At 38.1% G+C, this 23,385-nt stretch overlaps 1 protein-coding gene across 1 annotated transcript in view; it reads right to left on the bottom strand.

The window, feature by feature from the left end:
• Window positions 1–23,385, bottom strand: part of SLIT3 (slit guidance ligand 3) — a gene marked incomplete at both ends in the record, with an annotated part of 483,041 nt that overhangs the window by 443,710 nt on the left and 15,946 nt on the right. Inside the window, 2 exons of the mRNA XM_080353334.1 lie at window positions 16,106–16,177; window positions 18,250–18,321. Coding sequence (XP_080209460.1) covers window positions 16,106–16,177; window positions 18,250–18,321 — 144 coding nt within the window. The remainder of the gene's footprint in view (window positions 1–16,105; window positions 16,178–18,249; window positions 18,322–23,385) is intronic.

The following is a 23,385-nucleotide window of genomic DNA, read 5'->3' as shown; positions in this document are numbered from 1 at the left end:
GCATCAAACACACTGTTTCCACAAAGGACACACTCCCTCTCACCTCCCAAAATTATTTTGCTGACATTCACAAGTACCAGTTTCTCCCTCTCCTGCCTGCTTGGGAGCTCCTATGTCCTGAAGGGAAAGGGACACAGGGAAACAACAATGTCAATCATGGACTATCAAGGACCCTTAAAAACAACAATGGAGAAGTTATTAACTGTGAAATTCCTACCTTCCTGGCTCCAACCTCTGTCTGAAGCAGGGATAGGAGAAAACTTAACTATTAAGATTTCCCTGGCTATTGAAAAACAGAGTAAGAAACTACCACTGGAGCTTGGGAAGAGGCAACGCCAGCCCAGAGGTAGATTGGAGACATTGTCAGGACCATTCTATGAAATAAAATGTGGAAAGACCTACACTTTATAAGGGTTTTTTTTACCTTTATTATATTTTTTGGTTTATTCCTTTTCTTGGCCTCTGGATAACTTCTGGATGAGGAAAGCATCTCAATTTTGACTGGAAAATTTTCAAGCTGTTTTCAAGCCAGAGGTCATGTTTTCGTAGAGGGGAAACTTTCTTGGGGGTACTGACTTCAGCTGCATCCCTCGTGTTTGCACAGTGGCAGGGTCACATCCAGCTCGGGTACTGTTGTCTCATGGATTTCCACTCGCAAGAAAAGCAAACAGAGCTGAATCTAATCTATATCAAAGGCACGATCAGTGTAGATGGAAAAGAACAAGATGCATACAGAAGCTCAACTGTAACAAAGCAAGAAGCCAGCCGGCAGCTTCCCCTGCCCTTTCCACCGAGGGAGACAGTTTGCATTACAGTAAAATGACTATTCTTTTATCTGCCACTGCAGCCACATGTATTTGAAGCCTTTAACTGCTCAGCTCTCAACCTTTTCTTTTTCCTCCCAAGAAGGATCTAATCATATTTTTTGTTACTGCAAATTATGAAGGAGAAAATTTCAACCACCATACAGCATAATACTCCTTACATACAGAATATCCCTTCCTTTTCAAGGCTTCCATCACCATTGAAAGTTCAGAGGAACGTCAGGGTTCAGAAGCCAAATAAACAGGTAAAAGAACATGTTAAGTCTCAGAGACCTATACATTCCATATACAATTAATTTGGAAAACTGGAAACTGTTTAAGGCAATCACACTCCTTCTTGATATTTTACAACTCACGCATCACTATTTCTCTGTGAGTGAATGTATTTTTCTGTGATCTGCAACATGGCAGATATGGGGTTAAGATATTACTGTTACAGTGACTTTTCTGGTTTATTTACACCAAAAGCGGACAAACACATGCTTAGTGTGAGTCTGACAGAGCAGCAACTTCAACAGATCATATCAAATATCATATCAAGCACAATTGTATCCAGTATTTTCAGAAGGAACATTTTCAGCTTTGTGCTTCATTCTCACAGCTGCAGAACAGTTTTACTCTGAGTAAGAAGCAAACCTCTAAACTCCTTTTCTACAAAGTTACAGTGAGGGGATGCCCAGTAACTGCATGACAAATTTCCTCAAAGCCCCCGAGAGGCATTCACCTCCTTCCCATGGAATGTTGTCATCAATATAAAATCCCAATGCAAAAGCAATGCAAGTGTTATTTATTCAAACTTGAGAAATTGTGCAATTTTCCAAGGCAGTTTCATTTCCCATTGTGCTACTGACTTCATTTGAAAATTATGAATCCCATAACATCAGTAAAACAGGCTTCATGCAAATGGCAAATACTGAAGGCGTGAGCAGAAGTCACCACATTGACATGGCTATGGAGGAAAAAGGAAAGGACCCGGCTTCTAGTAGAAGATCTCACAACCAAAAGCTCTAACGCACATCATTTTATATTTAAAATGTCTTGCAGTGTTTTATTTCCTAATGCTATTTTTCTATATTACTGAACACGTTCCACCTAGAAATTTAAGTTGATACACAGGCTACGATATAAACTGTCAGTTATCTGGCTTTAGCCCCATTGGCCTCCAAATACTGTGTCTGCTTTTCTACTGAGCATTGACAGCTTTACTACCAAATCCAAGTACTGCATATTTGTCATTAAATAAGTAGTACTCCATTCCTTTCCACACAAGTTCAGCAACTTGCAAATTTGATTTATCATCTATATTCACATTGCTACCTATTATACAACTCAGTCTCCAACAGAAAATAAAAACTACGGTGCTTTTAATTTTTTAAAACCGGTAGCTTTAAGGGAGCAGTCCTGGTACTCCAGCATTTAATAGATGAAAATTATCCAAGTAACTTCAGGTTCACTCCCCAATTTGGTCATTTATTTTATTTCACACTTAAAACATCTGAGTCTCATTTTTGGCAATAAACAAGCTAGTTTTTTTTTCTCCTTTGTTATTAAGAGCTCTATGGCATTGTCCTTGGAGAACAGCCTCAGGGAACATGATGTAGTTGAAGCAGTTTCTAAGAGTCGGTTTAAGGGAGAAACGGTTACATCACAAGCTTGGGCGTAACCAAGAAGCAATAAAAATGAATTAATGCAGAACAGGAGACTCAGATAGAAAGACGGGAGTTACTGAACTCTAAGGAGTGACTAAGTTTGCTCTTTTGAACAGCACTGACTTGGGAAACAGTAAAGCAGGAGCACAGTCCATTTCATTCAATGGTTTTCACAAGAAAATCCTATTAGCATCGAGAAATGCGTTGCGGTCGTTAACATGACCTCTTCCTTTGCTTTGTGTCCCTTCCTTTCTGTAAGGGAACACAGTCACGATACAGCACTCATTAAAAAACTCAACCCTGATCATTACTTTCTGTCAGCACCTCTTTATATTACTACACTAGGAAATAAAGCCAGATGACATATAACGGAATTTCAATAAGGTTGCTACAGGAAGCACAGTACAACCATATTATAGGATTGGTGAAGAATAAAAGAACTTCTTTATTTACATGACATGCTAGTACAGAAGCTTTTCCAAAAACTGAGAGAGATACCACTGCATGTCGCTAAGGAACTGGTTTTGGAAGGAAAACTGTTTACAGCAGTTACAACTTCGAGATCCTTTATTATAAACACAGCAGACTGGGTGGTCCTGGTTCACATTTCCAAAGCTGTCAGAAGTAATAACCTTTATTAGTAACTTTTCATTAGACTGAAAAAGATCAGCTACCCTCTATCAGAAGCAGACTACATTTCCTCATACAAAGCAGCACCATACCAACTGGTAGATCTATAAGAAGTTTTAACTATAAAAATCTCACTTTATTTCCTTTTCTTTTTTGGATCTCTTCATACGAAAAAAATCTGACATTAGGATGGAGGACAGAACTAGTATGTAAGCATTATACACAGATTTCCTCTAGCTAGGAACAAACTAGTAACACCGTAAAATAAAATGAGGTTTAACGTCAAAATTTTCCCAAAGCCAACATGAAGAATAAAGAACTCTAAATACATTCATGTATGCATTAAATACCAAGGTGAATGCTCTACATCATACAGAAATGGATAGAGAGGTTGGTACCAGCTTAATTAGACAAGGGAATAGAGAATCTTAAGTACCAGAGAGTGCTTATTAATGACAACGTCAAGAGCAAGAAAAGCTGTATATCCAGAAGTAGCAAGCAAAAGTCCATGGACAATCTCTTAACTCACTGCATATTTATATAACCAATCAATTACATTCATGCAGTATGGTACGTTACATCTGCCTTTCTCAGCCTCTATCCTACAAGAATTTACAATTTTTATTAACTATTACACAAATTTAAAAAAGCTTGATCAATAAACCCTCAGAGACAATCTCTGCAGAAGCTCCGTTTCTCAGTATCTGCAATGCTTTGAGTCAGTTCTCTTACTTCAAATTTTAAAAAATTAGAAATTCACAAAATCTTCCCATTTTCATATTTTCAAAGCTCTAATATGGATTGAGAAAGAGTTGTTATTTTCTCATTATTCCTCCACAGACGATATGAATACAACAGGACTTCATTCAAGGAATATAAAGAATCTATTGCAATATTCCTATATGGCGACCACTTTTAAAGCTTGGTCAATTATTTTAAGGACAATAAGAGTAAGATAGACATGGTTAAACCATTTTCTTACACCAGACAGTAATCTCTCCAGATCAGGGCTGAAGTCCTATGAAGAAAGCAAGAAGTAACTTTTAGCATGCACATCTCCAAGCCATGTTGTGCTTACCAACAAGTCTTACAAGTTTGTATTACTCAAACTAACCATTTCCAGAAGCCAGAAATAGCTGTGAATAATTAGCAAGAAAACTTGCAAGTAGAAATATTATTGCCGTTTTTACCAGAAGAAATAGAACACTGTTCCTATTTGATCTGTTTTAATAACTCGATATCGGGCTGGCTCACCACGTCTCTCCATATATAGTCAAGAATTCTTGTGTGGCACCGTGCTCCTCCTCCTCCTCCCCGGGGCTATATGCCAAGCAGAACTATTAAAAAAGGAAGACTAGCAGAATCATCTCCTGCCTGAAATCAAACTGGATGCTTCACAAAGGATGCATCATCCAAAGCCAACAGAATGAATATAAGGAAATAATTAAGTAGAACAAAGAGCACCCTGTACACTTGACTTAAATTTGAGAATGAAAAAGCAGCTCTTGTGAGTGCTTTATCCCAAGCCTGTGGGAATCACCTATCGCAACTCATTCAAAGGACATTTTCGCACTAGGAAGCCACAAGGAGTAACCGGTCACAAAATCTGTTGTTGTTAAAGCAGCTCTTATCTAAAAATTGAGCACACCCAATTTCTGCGATAATTACCTCTGATCCACTTCCACTTTCCCAGCAAGTTATCAAATGCAGGGGGTCATATTGTCTGAAGTGCTTCAGTACCTACCAGTTCCTATTTATGTCTTGTATTCCTAATGTACCGCATCACACCCATCCTACTCAGACTTAAAGACTAAAATTAAAATGTATTTGCAATACCCATAACATCTGAAGGAACCCTAGAACCCTCTTCTTGTGATCCTCATACTATACCACTTTGAGAGAAACATCTGGCGAAGAGATCATCTCCAAGCAACTGAGTACATAATGCTATACCATAAGGTTGACTATAAGACAACGTGAATTAGTTTATTCTGTTCTATATGGAAAGCTGCAGCTTCTGGTGAGCTCCAGTTCAAGGGACAGAGTTAAATGGAGTTGTGCCAGAGGAAAAGCAATATCAAAACTATCCCCGTCTGCCCAATGACAGTCTTCAAGACCTACACGTTCATATAATCTCCAAGAAAGAACTAAAAGCTTAAGTGCTTCAAATTCACCATCAGTGGTTCACTCAGGAACAGGATCATTTAAGGATTGCAGTGCTTGACAGCATGAAATTCAGCCAGTAACACTTAATGGTACTTCTAAGATGGCAAGCAGTATAATCCTTCTAATATGTGGAAGCTCAAAAAAACAAACCCCTTTTGATACAGTCATTTTTGCTAAACAAAGTTCATATGAATTATTCCAGACCAGTGATGCAGCAATTCTTATCCAACAGTAACTACAGATGCTGGAGAAATGACTGCTAAATCCTTAAGTGTTTTGCTTAGGCAAATTCTCCCATAAATCTTTAAAAAGTATTTTTAAAAAGTGCTAAAAATCAAACAAACATGCCACAGAAAAGAATTATGTTTAAAACTTCTGACGTAACATTCAATGCTGACCAGCTATTCCAACTGAATTATGGTTACATTGTAGTGGAAGTGTTGATAATCCATTTGCTTTGTAACCGTCGCTTCCAGAAGCTGAAGAATCCCATGGTTACAGAACCTCTTGTCTACACAAATGAAACGCAAATCTGTTTCTCCATGAGCTCTTATGGGTCAGTGACCTACTATGAAAATGTTTTGCATGAACCCAGGCTCGTTTATTATCATATTGTTGAAATACCCCCCTTTGTTTTGTAGCCCTGGTCAGATGTACTAATGCAAACCAAACCCGGTCACTGGAGCATGCATCCTGCTTTCTGCGAGCTGCCCTTTGCCTGTGTTTGGATTCCTCCTGTGCAGACCTGTTGACAGAGCTGCTAATGGCTTCCTTCAGAAAAGAGGGGCCAATTTATATTTTTCTAATGTTTACAAAAGAAATAAAAGGTTCGCTCTTGCATCAGCAAAAACAAAAAAAAGGTCTGGCTGTCCAGCAACGGCTGAGTAATATGTAACTATATAATTATGTGTTATAGACAGACAGACACAATAAACTATGAAATCTGAGGATATTAGTGCCCTCTAGGAGTCCACAGTACATAAACAAAGTAATCGGGAACTATCGTTTTCCCAAATGTGTAGATCCATTAGAAGACATAACCACTACACATTTATAAATCTACACATCTTCAAAGATTCCTTAAAAGTGGTTTCTCATAACTACTTTATTCACTGAATATTCCTCAAAGGGTAAGAAAGTGACAGCTACTGTATCATTTCAAAATTTATTCCAACAGTTCCATATAAATAAACACGTATAGTTCCTGTTCACTCGATTTATGATAGAGTGGAAGGCATTAATCTTTGAACTAGTTTTTCATTCACTATAACAAGCTTAAGAAATTTTTTGCTAAATAAAGATGATCCCACCTAAACATGGTTTTGGGGAAAGGTTACACTGGTGTAGAGCAGCAGATAGTGCAGACTCAAAACCACCAGCTGATCAGTGCATACACATCTCTTCTTCCTTGTTCTTTCCATTTTACCTCCAGATTGTGTGCACAAGGTCTAGCTCATGCAAGGTATTTATCAATAGTAGAAGCCAAAGGGTAAAATTCCTACCGTTTAAGTGTGTTTGTGCCACTCACATCAACCACAATTCAAAACCAAAATGTCCTCCTGATGTGCAAGGACACACGATCAAAGCTACTGTTGATAGATATGAAGCAACTTTCACCAAGTTGACAGTGGACTTCTTTCCTGAATTGATCTGAAACTACTTGTTCAGTCCTGAAACTTCAGGCACAGCAATCACATAGTTTTGTGGCAAACTGACAGTTCGTGTGTTTTTATAGGATAATAGAAAAGAATAAGGTAATTATTACTTATTTTTCCTCAATTGGTCATGAGAAATTTAAACGATTTCCAAGCATATAACCACTAAGTGCAAAACAATGTCTCATATGTGTACAAAAAGCATTACACAGATTTCAATACTTGCAATAATGCTTGACTAACTTCAATAAATAAAGTTATATGCTTTAAAATAAGGAAAAAATGAACATCAAGATCCAAAACTGCAAATGTCTCCCATCTGAGGCAACACCATGATCAGAGTACATTATATGGCCAAGCACTACTGGATTTCTAATACACAATGTCCACAGAATGACAGAGCATGCTTCCAAAAAAACAAACAAAAAAAGCCCAAATATAGTTTTTCATGTTAAACCTTTTCTTACTCTTATAGAAGAGTTATGTTTCCAGTGATGTTTCTAAAACTTCTCTGACCTTTTTACGATGTGGCTTAAACTACTTAAATATTTTGAAGCAGAAGGGTAGCAAGCTTTATTAAGACAATAAACAGGACCCGGACTTTATGCATAAGCAACATGCAGCCTGGGCATCTCTCAGAATTATCAGATTTGGCTTCTACAAATCGTTTCATGCTTATTTTCTTCCACTACAGTCTTACTAGACTAGTGATCTATACTTAGACTTGTAACACTGTGCATCCAAAAAAAACCCCAAGTTCTACCTGTAAATCCCTATTGACATAGGAACATAAACACTAGTTAATCTTGAGAAACTGAGACATGGATATCACAGAAGTGTGTGTATATACGTATCGTGCACTCACTGTGTTGTACAGTTAGGTTATATCTTATCAAGTTCTAACCTTGAATATAACACATTCATAGGATTTTAGTAGCTAGCCCCCAAAACTTTCTATTCTGCCTTTCTGAAATAGAGCGTGAATTCTTTTGTTTCAAAGTTCTAATGGCACCTCAGTCCTGTGGTACATCTTTTAAAGAAAATTCAATAAGCTCTTATTAATAGGAACTGACCAAGCTTGTGGCTACAGTTTTTGTTACACAAATACGTTTTTTGAACATGCATTGTCCTGCCTCGCACTTGGGACCAGACAGCTTCTCAGAGCTGCAAGAAGTTGTACAGGTGTCTGAAGTGTCCAACTGCCACTTGTTGGAAAGCTTTTAAGGACCAAAATCATAGCAATCGACACCACACCCAGCTGGACTACGGTGTGACAGTTCACAGCAAAAGTGTCTCAAGGAAGGGCTAAAATAGAGAGTTGCACTAAACGTGAAATCAACAAAAGGTATGTTGGACTTCAAAAATGTTAAGATGATCTTAAAGCTTTAATAGCACTTCATTTTGGGATATGTGTTTACTGCTCACACTACATTTAAGAAATTACTTATTACTGGACAGTATCATTCTACTACAGACAAAGTAACACTGAAAATTTAATATAAATGATAGAATACATTATTCACTATAGGAATTTGGGTATCTGCATGAAATAGGCCATACTCAAGTATTTTTTTCACTCCTTAACAGTTGTGAAAAGCCTGACTCTATATGGAAATATATGTACTGGAGAACTTACAACATCCCTTTGCAACCAGAACAAGTTTTTGGACTAATACTTGCAAACTCCCCTCCCAACAAAAACCCCAAATCTCTCCTGACCGTATCTAGTATGTCATTTACACAAATGACTAACATTCCTCTAAATTACTGACAGTTAAGAAAAATAAATTTCAGTGAAATCTTCCAGAGCATCCAGCTTATAGTATTGATAGATAAGTGAAGTATGCAAGTGATATCTTGGCAACATTTATTTTAGCCATTTGAGCCAAGAGCAACACAAAGTGGAATCAAAAGCAACATAAAATTAATAAGCTTCCTTCTTTCCTTCCAAGAATTAATAAAGGTGAGCTGTCAGCCTGAGCCAAAATGTGATTTGATAAGATATAGCACTTATATTCCTCCTCTATGATTTACTGAAGTGTAGTATTCACACTCAGGCTGTCAAGATCTGTTTTATCATTTTGTTTTTTATTTGTAGACACACAAACCACATCTATACTAAGAACTACCACGTTATTGCTGGTTTTGTCCTGTGTGATTCCAAGTGTAAACTGAGGCATCAACCACACAGTTAAGTAAACCACCATTTGCATCTTGTATAGCAGTTTCCATCATGAAAAAAATTTGTAACTATTATTTTATCTTCTCATTATCATTCACATTTCTCAGGATAGCTACTGATTTTACCTGGTTTTTTGTTAATCGAGCCTTATAGGAAGCAAGGATTCCTATACCCCCCCCTCCCCATTTTCCTGTTCTTCAACCCTGAACTGCATCTACTGTATCACAGTCCCTCAATCTCATCAAGTGCTTCTACAATTCCACATTAAAACTGGCCACGAAGCAGTTTTCTGGAAAGCAAGGGTGATGAGAGATAGAGCAGCTTGGGTCTCAACCACTCTGCTCACAGAGTTCATCTTTATCATGCAGGTTATTTTACAGATAACCCCAACAGCGCAAGAGGCAAATTCATACATATTGTTCTGTAAGAAGGAACGGACAAGGCTCGAGGTCTTGGCTCATACTTCAGCCAGTCAAATGAGTCAAGCCAGTTCCAAAATGTTTTGTCTGGCTGGAAATGATACTCATGGTTTAGAAGACTGGTCAATCTACCTACCAGTAATTGGAGAAAGATTTAATGGAGAGCACCAAGGTTGTATTCAGAGAAGAGACCGTCAGCTGCAAGAATGAGTCAAGCATTCCTGGTTTAATGTTACCCAGCCCACGAGCACACAGACACAACCATTTTCTCTTGAAAGAAAGGAAAAGCATTGGTGAAGACCAGCAGCACACAAAAGAGCAGAACATCCCTGTGGTAAGACATGGGCTGTCTGGGGAACAGCAAATCGTGCTTTTATCACAATACCTGAAAAGATGGCATAAGGCAGGAGATCACAGCGCTCAGACCAGCACCGCATGGTGCAATGAGCACGGGGGAATAATGAGAAAGCAGAAGTAATGACAGAGACCAGTAAAACCTGTAGTAATCCAAGCCCACAAAAGAAACCCACGAAGCATCTCTTGAGCAGATGCCCAAAGAGCTATTATACACAGTACCACAGGAAGATGCAACATTTCACTGTGATGAATTTGCACAAAGCCTCAACACAAGAACACTTAGGGACTCAATTCTTTTCTTCATGTGGGCATTAGGAAGCAAGAGCTTCCACTTGGCTTGTTCCACACATGATGAACTACAACACAAACACTGCTCTCCTGATGTCACTTTGGGACAGCCACTCTGAGATTCAACAGTAGAGACAGGGAGAATGACCCTGCAATCTGTAGAAAGAACAAGTGTGCTCTTCACCAGAGTGCGAACACCTCAGAGAGGGTTTAGTCTTCCTCTAGACTTGTGGTTCCAAGTCAGAAGCAGGATCAAACTGTGGAAGACTTTTAATGTAATAAGTTGATGAAGGGTCTCATGAACTTAGAAAGCTGCTATAGGAGGGTGTTGCTGCTACTCCACTGCTATCAGGGTCAGAAAACTATGCAGATGAAGTAGTTGATGAAGTAGTGCAGCCCTCATTTAAGCAGTAAAAACAACATTATGGCCACTTGAAACAGAAGACCCACATTCCAAAACAAAACAATTCTTGAGGAAAGTAGTAAGGCTATACCCATGCAAGTTAAACCAAACAGTGGCTCCAAATACATTCATAATTTTCCCATGTATTTTTCTGAGACACTGTCTGAGAGGAAAGCCTTGGGCCAAACCCCAAGAAAAGGAAAAAGGAATGGAAGCGACTTCAAACAATACTGGGAAGATCCTGCAGTACAGCATGCTCTACTCTCCATGTTTGTTCCATCTGTATCTAGGAATAAAACCAATGGCACCTCCTCAGATACTCACACCCCAAACATCACAGACTTCTCACAACATGAACAGTCACACAGACACTCGTTTGAAATGTAATTCTAAGCTCTTCTCAAAATCACAAGGTAGAAGAGACTGCCTTTCTCAGATGTTGGCTATAGTATCCTTTTTCTTTAACTGGAATAATTTCTCAAAAGATATGGGACAAAAAATACTAACAATATTAATTAAATATATATAATTTTATATCCTTTGCCAGCCCCTAGGAAGAGCTGTTAGGCTTACAACTGTTGTCTTTTAGAAACTGGTTTCCCCACTTACAAAAGATACACCATTGACACATGTGATCTGGGACTAGACAGCACGGGTTCATTTTACCCCAATGACAATGGGTTGCTGCAGCAGTAACTCTGCCCAGTATGGAAGATGAACTCAGGTTTTGACACACGCTACACCCAGTTCCTCAGATGTCAGCTGGGGGATGCTACTGTCTTTGGTATGAATGCAAAGAAATCCATCCCTCCCAGATGCAAAGACACCAGAGCTTCAAGATGCCCCAGTTTGCCATCCACACCTCCTCAGAGGGGAAAGGCCACGTGCGAGGAGCCATCTTGGGAGCAGAACAGGCAAAGGTTCCGTTTCTCACACCTAAAGCACCACCTGGTCCTGGGGACTTGAGGAAAAAACCTGGTACCGGCACCAACTAGTTTGAAAAAGAAGAGCGAAGTATGCAAGTAATAAAATTAATTCATCATCACGCTGCAGCTCTAAATCCATTTTTGTGTGTCTTTGTTCTCAAGCATTTCCAGGTAAGCATCTTATGATCACTGATTTCCAACTAGTTATGTTACGCATAATGGCATAGGGAAATGGAAACTCAAAACAATCAAGTTTTTTTTCTGGAAGGTTACATTCAAACTGTCTTACATATTTATAAATCCATATGGCTTCCCAGTGTAGTATATGCTGTTCCAGCAAAACATCTAAACTGCACACACTGCAAACCTTGTATAAACACTATAGATTTGTCCGTGCTGCCAAAGATTTGCAATAAGCTTTTGTTTATAAGAACTGTCCAATGCTTTTATTATTTTGCCCGCTACTCTGAAGCACTTAGCAATCTTTCCACTCAGCATGTTAATTATGGAAGATGCTTTTTGTATTACATGATTTATTTAAAGCCTGCTCAATCTCAATTTATGAAATCCAGATTGTAAAGCATCACATAACAATTTATTCTTCTCCTTAGCATCTTTGGTCACTAATAGCGATTTTACAGTACACTATGCCAAATAAATCTACTTTAATACCTTAATCAGGCATTTATAGAAGCTGCTTACAAAGACTCAATGCCCAGTAGCATTTCTGCAAATAAAGGTCAAACACAATTTTGATTTTCACCTCTGTCTTAGCAAGTGTAAAGACAAAAACATATATCTATATGTTAGGGTTAAAATCTGGATTCTAGTTGGCCTCTTTTTTTTTCAGTTAATTATTTTTCCCAACTTCGAAAAGATTTTATTTGGCCACGCTTACACATTTTTCCTCCCTCCTTTAAACAACAAAAACACGTTTTTAGTGTTTTCAGATGTTGAGATCTTTTGTGCTAGCTAAAGACACTAATTTGAGTAGAAAGAACCAGCCATCAGCCAAAGTCCAGTCTTTTGAAGATAATGCAGCTACGTGACAATTTCTGGCAGTTGGCCATGGAAAAGTCAGGATCAGTTGGTGTCTTATATCCTGCCTCGTTTTTCACATGAATATGTGACATACATCTGGCTCTGGAAGAAACTTCAGTTCATCTTTTAGGCCCACCAGTACACTGCTTTCATCTTGATCCTCTTTGCCTACGAAATTTCATGATCATTTTATCTTAAAATCATACGTTGTGTTAACAGCAAAGCATACAGCTGAAGTGCTAAAACGCAAAATAAATTTGGGTCTAATTGATTGTGTCAGTCTAGCACTGTGTTAGTGTGAGCATACACACGCTACTTCAAACCACAGAAAACAGGACCAGGAGAGGGGATCAAAGTCAGGCCTTTCACAGTTAACTACAAGGAAAAAAAACACAGAAGGGAACTAGGAAAACAAATAATGACAGTTTCTGAACCCTTCCTTCTGTACACCAAAAGGCACAGGTGGTGTTCTCTAATGGTTACCCTACTACTGGCAAGGAGGGCAGACTATCAAACCTTACAACTGTCACTTTCAAGTTTCAGCAGAATATTTCCATGGCTTCTTAAACACTTACTGAACATAGACATATATTTGCCTGCAAAGTCCACTCAGCATCAACTGGTGGTATTTTTGGGGAGCCAAAGGAGAGGGGATGGCTGGAAAAGCCGGGCAGAACCCACTGCACAACAGGGCAGCTATACCTGTGTGCACCAGTTACATCAGCTCATTTTGTCTCCCGGCTGCTTGACTTTCGATGGTCAGCCAGCTCACCACTAATCTTTATGTTCTGGAATAAAACTGGAGAAACTTATTGGAATAAAACCACTAGAACCATTTCTGGTTTTCCACTATGGTGAGAGCCACTGGATATTCTGAAGAGTTCTGAATCTTAAGACTCAGCAGTACAACTCCTAAGAAAAATAGCAAATTTTGCTAAGAGGCATTTCCTGCATATCTGGAAAGCTGAGTAAAAATATGCCAAAGAAAGAAGTGGCTTCCACCTTCCACATCATTCCTCAACTTTGTTCTGCTTGTCACCTGAACATACATTGCATTATGTGCTTCCTTCAATGGATATTCCAAAACTTTGTTAAGCTAATATATAATTTTGCCAATATCCTGCCCTATATCTACCTATGCCTTTAGATGCTCCATTGGGATTGTGAGCAGTTATCTCCCACCAAGAAAAAAAAAAAAGAGTAAAAAAAAAAAAGAAACATCCAAATAACTAGAGCCATCACCATGGTGTTTTTGGCAGCACTAACAGCTTTACATACATTTTATTTAATATTTACTTAGACTGTTATGCAGGACATATCAAAGAAAATTCTGTTAATTTACTCAGTTAATATTGATGGATTTATTTCAATATCCACACAAGTGAAAATAATATTCACCTAAGGTTATGTCCTTCGAATGATATCACAGGGCACGAAGCAGAACAATATATTTCCGCTATTACTTTGAATGCAAGACCTTTATATATGGTATTTTGCCAGGAATAGAAATTACTTCTATTTTTTCAAGTCTGACCCAATGCAGCTGCTTTGTTTAAAAAGAAGTTAATGATTACTTCTGCATCCACTTCAACAGATCAAAACCAAACATTATTCCAAAATCGAAGCAATATAAGCAATTTTTGTTATTTGAAAGAAATTAAATGGAAGAAAGCCAGTTTTCTGAAATTCAATCATACTGTCTTCATTAACATTTTGCAATGTTTGACAATACTTAATAAAATAGCTTTAATATTACCTCAAATGTTGCAATTAAGCCTTTATAAGTTATGCCAAACTTTCCAGAGTTCATTCTCTAAAGCCTACTGACTCATAGCAAAAAAATCAGATTTATAGTTTTGTCCTAAAAATGATTTAAGCTAAAATACCAAAAAGTTGCAAGTTTCCAGACCTCCCTTTCATGTTACGTTCATTTAGGAAATACTTTAATGAAGGGCAATCCTAAAAGAGAAGCCGAGATGCAGTATATTTAACGGGCCAAGTTAAGAGTTCACACAGGAAAAAAGGAGTAAGACTTTAAAAGATCACACACTTCAACAGGCACTATTAAAGGTAGTGCATTTCCTAACTTCTGATATGAGAAAATCCATTTGCTAACAGAGCAGGCTCCACAGAAAAATAACACGTTAAGACAACACTTGAGTATCTACCTAGATCAAGATATAGAAAAGATTTTATATATATATATATATATATACACACATATATAAGATAAGCTTAAAACTAGGACTTGAGGTACTGACTCAAAGATGATCCATAACATGAAAAAAAAACCTTTCTGCAGTGTCAGGCTATGCTTAATTTTGGAAAATTAAGCTGGTTATTATTTCTTACTTCCCAAGAAATGTGAAATAAATCACGTATGGCAAAACTATTGTCCCGAAAGTGCTTTCTGAAAAAAAAAGTTAGAATTATGACTTAAATCTCATCTCCCTTATTGCCATAGAGCTTTGTACCTCGAGACAAAATCACTTTAAGAGTTCAAGGACTAGTCAAAAAACTTAAATGCAAATCTAATCCTGCAATCATCTGAAACAGTTTTAGTACAACATACAGTCAATACTCCAAATTTCTTTTGAACAATTGCTAATGGGAACTTAACTCTTGAAAGCTGCTTTAGAAAATACCTCTTAGAAAATACCAAGTTCTACAACAAACACCTTGCAGACAACTGAGTTAACAGAAGCATAAACTCCCTGTTTCTCCACTTAAACAACAGGCATTCCAAACCAGCATGCAGTTTTGTTTTAGTCATCTTCCTCTAGCAAGGAAGAATTCCCAGAAATATTGCAGAGATTTTGTTCAGCTCCCATCATACACAGACAAAATTAATCCAACTTCATGAAGTCCTGAACAACACACCCAACTAAGAATGGCAACTCCATATAGCATCACTTCTGTACTACTTAAGTTTATACTCTTACAGGGCCAGTAGTTTTCTATAAATCAGATTCTGTATTAAGAGATCTCTCATATTCACTTTTTTTAATAAAAGAATTCACCATCAAAAGCAAAGGAAATCTACAGTCTTTTACCCACTAAGTCTAGCATGACAACCTGGAATCTACTGGTATGCAGTATGCAGCTTGAAAGGAAATTAAGCTAAACAAAAAATTAGGTCTAAAAGCAATTTTAGAAATACTGTGGTTCTCAAAGGATGCAGTTGCAACTTCCATTGGCATAGATTTATACATATCTATATATAAAATTACAAATGTATGTAATTATTACATGTTACTAGATACAAACAAAACTTTCTTCACCTGCGTATCAGTTTTAAGACTCTGCCAGATCATGTCCTTTTGATAATAGTTAAGATTCTGGTGTCACCAACAGTTGTATTTTCTTGGCAAGCAATTGGACACTTTATTTCAAGTATTAGTATCATGCAATGGAAATTCAACTGTGTTTAAGAGCATAATTTAGGCAGGTACCCATCTCTCTTAAAGGAAATTAATTTTCTAATCATGAAATACTATGAATGAACATGAACAGTGAGGTAGAAAAACTGCAGATTTCTCATAGGTATATAAATAGAGATACTTACAGTCGTTCGAGTTGTTTTAGATCCTGAAACGCTCCACGTTCTATCACACTAATCTGATTTTCTTCCAAGTGTCTGCAATTCCAGAAATACTAGTTAATTTTTAGACAACAGAATAAAAGAACTTCCCCAGTTCTCTTCACACGTGCTAGAAAATTGCTTTTCACAGAAGTATCCATAACAGTTATAATTATAGATTATTAAAACAATATGAACAGCACAGCACTGTTGCTCTTGGTCACTTAGCAAGCAATGATTCAAAAATTGACTCCTGACTGCCAGATCTGGTTAATGTTTTTGACTCTAAACTTCAATAACCATAACAAATACACTTATAAAGGTGTCAGTCTAGAGGCTGATTGTGACATCCATACTATATTACTCTTAGTTTATATAATGTAATTGAGATAATTGACTCCTACAGCCCATAGCAGGAACCATGTGCTGCTCCTGCCAGAGTGCCCAGACACATGGACCACATCTCTAGGCTGTCTGAACATACTACGTGACTTCTGCTAAAACATGGAAAGGAACAACTTAATGCACAGTAAAGTCTTAGCTAACTAGTGAAAAAGCACTACAGGGTGTTTCAAAAAGATGGACCCAATTTCAAAGAAGTAGTGATTTCAGAAAGGGTCCATCTTTATGAAATGCCATGTATCCTTGTCTGGTACAAACAGCTGCTCCTCTGCGCTCAACCTATGAGGATGCTCAGAGCTGTTCAACCGGGTAACAGCTGAGAAGACGGAGAGCAGAAAGTATTCCTCAGCTACAACCACATATCAAGGTCAAAAAAAACAACAAAAAACTATAAAAACCCAATGACATGAACGGAAGAGGCATGTTCATTCCTAAAAGAAGGGGGAGAAAAAAATGCATGAGGAAAGGGGAAAAAAAAATGAAGTTCGGGGATAAAAGCAAAATATTCCTTTGGGCACCTTTTTCATGTATGTTGGTCATTTAAGGCCAGAAGCTTTTTTCTGTTTACTGTTCTACCAGTTACTGGATCCCTTGTTTGTTGTCCTCATTCTGATGACTGAGAACAGGACTTTTCTAGGAACTCTGGGACAGACTTCATGTGTCTGTGCTTCCCACTATACCCACACCACACATGGAGAGGAAAAAAATAGGTGGTCAGTAATACAGAATAGCCAGAATTATGAAGACACTATAAGAGAAAGCAAAGAAAAAAACATCTGAAGGACTGCTAGAGACCAGAAGTGTAGGAAGTAAAAGCTGCACAAAGTAAAGTAAGAACAACTACAAACTCATAGCAGATATGACAGGAACACAGAGCACAGGGAAATAAGTAACAGTGAACAAAAATGGGTATGTCAGCAGCCAGTGAAATGGCATGTCTTGGGGTTCCAGGTGGTCTTCATACATCAGAAGACAAAGTTAATACAAAATATATATGCTTTTTAATAGGTGTATTCTGGTTTTATTCCTAATGACTTCTGTGGCAAACACTACACTACTCAAAGGCTGAGCGCACATGTTACGTAAACCCATAATGAACACGGAACAAAAAAATTCATGTAAAGATGGCAATCGCATATTTTGCTTATTGTTAAGGGCGTTAAATATAAATGACTGCAGCAGCATTAGGCAATGCTATAAAAAACCAACCAAACCAAAACAGCTACTGACATTAATTATAGTATAGTACATGCATTTCAATAGACTTCCAAAATGGTATTGATGGTTGACACAGGAGCCAAGAAAATCTAAGCAAGTCCACAGCTAGAGAGGAGAGAAACATCACAAGAATGAAAAGAGAAACACCATAGGAACAAAAAGCTTTCCAATGGATTTTAAAAGTATCCTGGGCATAGGACAACTTGTTCTAAAGTGGTAAGGTAGCAGAAGAAAAGATTCAATTATCACTAAATAACTGTAACAGCTGTACTTTTAAGGACAGAACTTTGGAAAATACTCAAAGGAAAACAGTAACCATAGAGAATTACAGAAAGGAAATTTAGGGGTTGCTGGTCAGATGACTTGTGTGTTTCCTAACTTCTGACAGCTGTTTATTTCAGAAGTAGTCAAGAGAATGAGAAGTTAGTAGCATTTGCTCTCTAGAATGACAAACAGGACCAGCACCCAAAACAGTCTGTTAAAGAATGACAAGTTTCATGTTTACTCACAAGACACGGAGATTCTTCAGTCCTGTGAAGTCTGTCTTCGTGATTCTTGTGATATTATTCTTTTCTAGATCACTGTGGGGGAAAAAGAAACCAGCATTCAGGCACTATAACCGACACCCAAAAATCCATTGGCAAAAAGCATTTCCATCAATGCAGCATCTATTGGCTGCTAAAATTGTACAAACTAATGTTCCCATTAAAATCTCAAAAGCAAGTCATCAATCCTGATGCATTTTGCCTCCTCTGATTACACTGCTCCCACACAGGAAGATTCTTCCACTTTTATTTCTAGTATCAGTGATCACTATATGCTGCTTTCTCCCTCAAGACTAAAATCTTGTAAGAGGCTAGCTATATCCGAGACCCAGTTGGTCTAAGACAGCTGAAACAGAGTACTCTGTGCCAAAATGAAGATCAGGCTCTGGGGTTATTCTAAACCCAACTGAGGCCGCAGAAACGTTGGCTACACAGAGCTTGAGAACATCTTAACTTCAGTGACTCCCAAGTGCGGTCCTACCCAAATGATCAGAAGATCTGCAAAATTATAGAACAGGTTATGATTTTGTTCAAGCACCCTAAGCAGGCAGCCACCTGACCCCGGCTTTTTGGAAGTGCTGTTTTCAGAAGATGCTGGTAATCACACTGACCTGTTTCCCACGTGTGTTCACCCTTTGCCAGTTCCTACATTCCGACTTAAAACTCTCCATTTCCTAACACCTCTGTTATGTGCTGACACATTTTCCTCAGCTGGTCACATCCTGAGTATTACCTCCTGCAGTCTCTTTCAGTCTGTGCTAATTTATGCTCTACATTCAAAATTAATAAGTAACTGGCTTCTTTTCCACAGGAGTGAAAAGCCACTTAATGAGACCTTGAGCTTCCCACTTTTCTGCAGCTTCTCTTTGGAGTGAGAAACGCCAAAAATACAGAAGAATTTAATGTCCAAACTTACATCTTAATAGAAAAGACATCAAAATAAGACACTCCAGTTTGAGACAAATTCTATTTAATTCAAAGAAGAGTCAAATTAAAAATAAACTATTTCATAAACTAATCCTTCTTGACAGACTGATCCTCTACTTAAGGACAGATCCCCATACACTAACTTGGGTGCTTTTAGAGTCACAGCAAACCAAGAATAACTCCTTTTGTTTCACAAAGTCAAGTCTTTGTTATTTCATTTAGAACAAATACACCAAATAGCTGTTTGTGCTATAGGTCCTGTGTTCTCTCCTATAGACTTGCCTTTGCTCGGCACCTCTCAGGTTCTTCTGGTTGACCATGTCCCGTTTGGGGTTTATTTGGATTTTTTTCTGTTCAGATTATTCTACCTTACCTAGTGCTAACTTAGATGGGCAAGGCAAACAGCTAGTCTATCTCAGATAAATTGATATGGACTTAATCTCCTTTTAATGTCATTTAACATGCTGGTACATTCACTTACTGGGGAAAAGCAAAACAAAACAAAAACAAAATCCACACACCACAAACCTGAGAGTCAAGAAAAATATCCTGCCTATACGTCTACATTTGTGATTTGTGCCAGAGACAAACCAGCTACAGCTTAAGATCTCCATCTTTTCCACAGCACCTTAATTGGCCTTAGACAACATGAACAAAGAACAGATTAAGGACTATTTATTTTCTTTAATCTCTACATCTCAGCTATTACTACATGCACAAGACAGACAGTATCCCTGCTTGACTTACATCAACTACATTTAAAAAAAAAAGTCCATTAAAGAAAAAAGATTCACATAACTACAGGGCACTTTGATTTCACGTCCCAGCCATTCTCTTCCATTTGCATTTATCCTGTTGATGGAGTTGTACTTTTCTCCAGGAATACGTTTGAATCACTGCCCACATTTTTCAGATTTTCCAGCTTAATTTCCTCTTCTGTTTTCAGTTCAGTTCTTCCACCCTGGTGCATCATTAACTACTCACTGGTGCGCCAGGGTGACCTGATTGTGAGATGCATTGGAAAGAATTAAGTTTGGAGTAAGCAACACAAATAGCTTCTGGTTTACTTGCATGATGTTTCCCATCTGCTTTTCATATCATTCCTTCACCAGTTTTCCCTTGCCTGTATCTCAGAACAGGTCTAGCAAAGCACAGCATTAGGCTGGTCCGAATTCTGCAGGGCAGATGGGAGTCAGCCAAGGTATACAGAGCAAGGCGGTGTCATTGGTCCTGCTTTTTGTGCATTCTCCTAAGACTTAATTTTCAGCCAGCCTGACTCAGCTTGAGCAGGTGCATGCAGAGCTGCGTTCCCGTCCTGTACATCACAATCTCTCCACCTCACCACCCTTCCTGCCAGTCTGCGAGACCAACCATCAGCCCTACCACTGTCTACTTTCAGCCCCAAGAACACTCCTACTATTCAACAACCTTCCCCTGGTGAAGTCTCCAGTTTCCTATTCTGAAACAGACTTAAACATCCCTTGATCAACACATATCTTGAGACGGCTCTTTCCTCCTGCAGCTTGGCACAGCCTACGCTGTGCACATAAAATCCATCTATTAATCCCTTCTGAAGGTTAGTATCTCAGTTGAAGGTTTCCAGTTCTATAAGTACAATTACCTGGACAATGCTCCAAGACAACAGTTTTTCATGAAGTTCACTTTCTTTAAACCACTTATGATTTAACTGATAACCACTGCCTTTATTTTAAACAAAGCTGTATTTACCTTCTGAACAATTGTCTGTCCCACCATGCTCTAACACCTCAAGGTTTATCAGCCATCTGAAGAAAACCAGACTCCAACCTTCATGAACCACAACATAACACCCCTCCTCCTGCTCACTGTAGGTCTAACACCACTGCAGAACAGATTGCCACAGGTTACCCCATCAGTCAATTAAACTTTGTGAAGTTCCTGAACTAATGCAGACGTGAGTGGTTTACAGCCGGTATTTGTGGGAAACATAATATTTTACGTTTCCTTTATAAAGTTTGGCAGCTGATTATGGGCTCTCTAGTGGGTTTCAGCTACAAAAAGCTAAACCTTAACATGTAATCTTGGTTGGCTTTCAAATACATCAGCATTCGTAAGAACTGCTGGAAGCAAACACACAGCTTTCAAAATAAATTGTCTGGGTCAAAGACATGGGGAAAATTCTAATGCAAAGGTGAATTTAGTTCATATTTAACTTGAACAAATACCTATGTGCAGATACATTCATTCGACAAATTATTGTGCAGGATTCCAACATTTTGCATAGTATTTGGTGCCAAGCGGATCTCAGATCTTACTCAACACATCTACTTTACCCACACATACACAAGCCTGGCTACTACGCTTTGTCATTTCACATTCAGGTGACATTGTCCCATCCTGTAAGAACATCTAAGGACACTGCATTAAGGAAAACAGGTCTCTTCTGGTGTGTCAGCTGCAAAGTTGATAGAAATCAAAAATAGACTAAAACTGTCACTTATACCAGCTTTAGTAAAGGTATTAGGTCTCTCTTGTCAAAGTATATTTCTTTTTAGCGTAAAACCTGTTCAGGACAATGCAGGTGTAGAGGCAATTTAAGCAAACAGACATGGAAGGAATTATTTCAGTGGGAATGAAACATGGACTAGAATGGTATAAGACATCATGAAAGTGAGTTCAGATCAACTATTAAAGTGAGCTTTACTCACATACACACCCTGCTATGCTCTAATAACACTTTAATTCAATACATATTTTGTAGATGTTGAAGATCAAGTCACACAATGTACACACAGGGATATTTGGAGCAACTAGAGCAAGTCCTTCTTCACAGCAAGAATTCCCCTGAATTGCTTCATCTTTCATTCTTCTCTAAAGACAATTTACTGAACTTAAGACACACTTTTAGATGTTTTAAAGCATCTCCAATGTTCTCTGCAGCACGCTATTATCCAGCTTCAAACTGCACTAGGCATGCACAGATTACCTTTGTTACATTACTCACATTTCAGTTGATAATTATTCTACTTAGCTATTCTGCTCTTCCAGAATACCCTGACACTGCTCTTCTTAATCCCCACCTTCTTCTTGGACTGCGTAAAGTTTATGACTTGAAAAGTAAATCCACTTGCTAGTTGAAACCACATGCTTCTGTCCTGTAGACTCACAAACCTTGGCAAATATACACACTCATTTTAGTTCTAAGCCTACACTTATTTAACATACAAGATCAGAATTGACTTGGACAACACAACACTGCCACCATAGACATTACAACTCTTACAAAAGAGCTAATAACAAAGACAAGCAAATGCTTAAGTCCTGCAACAATCTTCAAAGCAATAATACAGTACTTCCACATAAATATTAAAATCCTTTTACAAAATTTAAATAATCTTATATACAAGGACGCAAAAATTCAAAGCACTGCTACTAGATTGTAGCAAGCTTCTATTACTCAGATGTCATTTTGCTACCTGTTGAACCCCCTACACACTGTACTCCCCAAGATAATCCAAAGTTTAGGCCCTCATCATACTTATGAGTCTTGAACATAGCCAGGTGAACCCCTAACTTAATGCCTCAACTCTTCCAAGACTACAACTGCTTTTTTAAGTCCATTGCCCATGTTGGAGCTTGCTCTGGTTGCCTACTTGTGCTTCTCTGGGCACACAGAAGCCAAAGGCAAAAGCCTTCCTAGAGCATCAAAACCAGTTAGCTCTGAGTACAGCTCCCTCAGACTCTTAGCCTAATCCTGTTCACTTTTAGTCAGAAAAGAAGTTGCTTAAATGTATTTCTATTTCTAGAAGAAATACAGTTATTTCATTTGGTTAAAGCCATACACTATCAATAAGTGTTGTGTAAAAACAGAGTGTTCCCCCTTCCAGAGGACTCTCAGGTGCCAATCTGGCGCAAACAGTCGCATTCCTAACAACAAAACTAAAGATCACCTCTGATGCCCAATAATTTCAAGGCAGCAGCTGATTTTGCATCTCAACGGCAAACACAAGACCTAGACAGGAAGTATTTAGGAAAGTATTAATCCATTTGCCTTTAACCTAGGGAGAAATGACACGAAATGAAAATAACCTGCAATCTAAGAAGAAGGTAATCTAGAGTACCAGTTCCAACTCCATTCAAAACCTCAGATGTTTATTCATTTATATTAATGAACAAATAATGCGATAAGAGCAG

This window comes from Nesoenas mayeri, assembly GCF_963082525.1.
Source record: "Nesoenas mayeri genome assembly, chromosome: 14".
Classification (NCBI taxonomy): Eukaryota; Metazoa; Chordata; class Aves; order Columbiformes; family Columbidae; genus Nesoenas; species Nesoenas mayeri.
The sequence above is the reverse complement of the archived record's forward strand: the minus strand, read 5'-3'. Positions and strand labels throughout refer to the sequence as shown.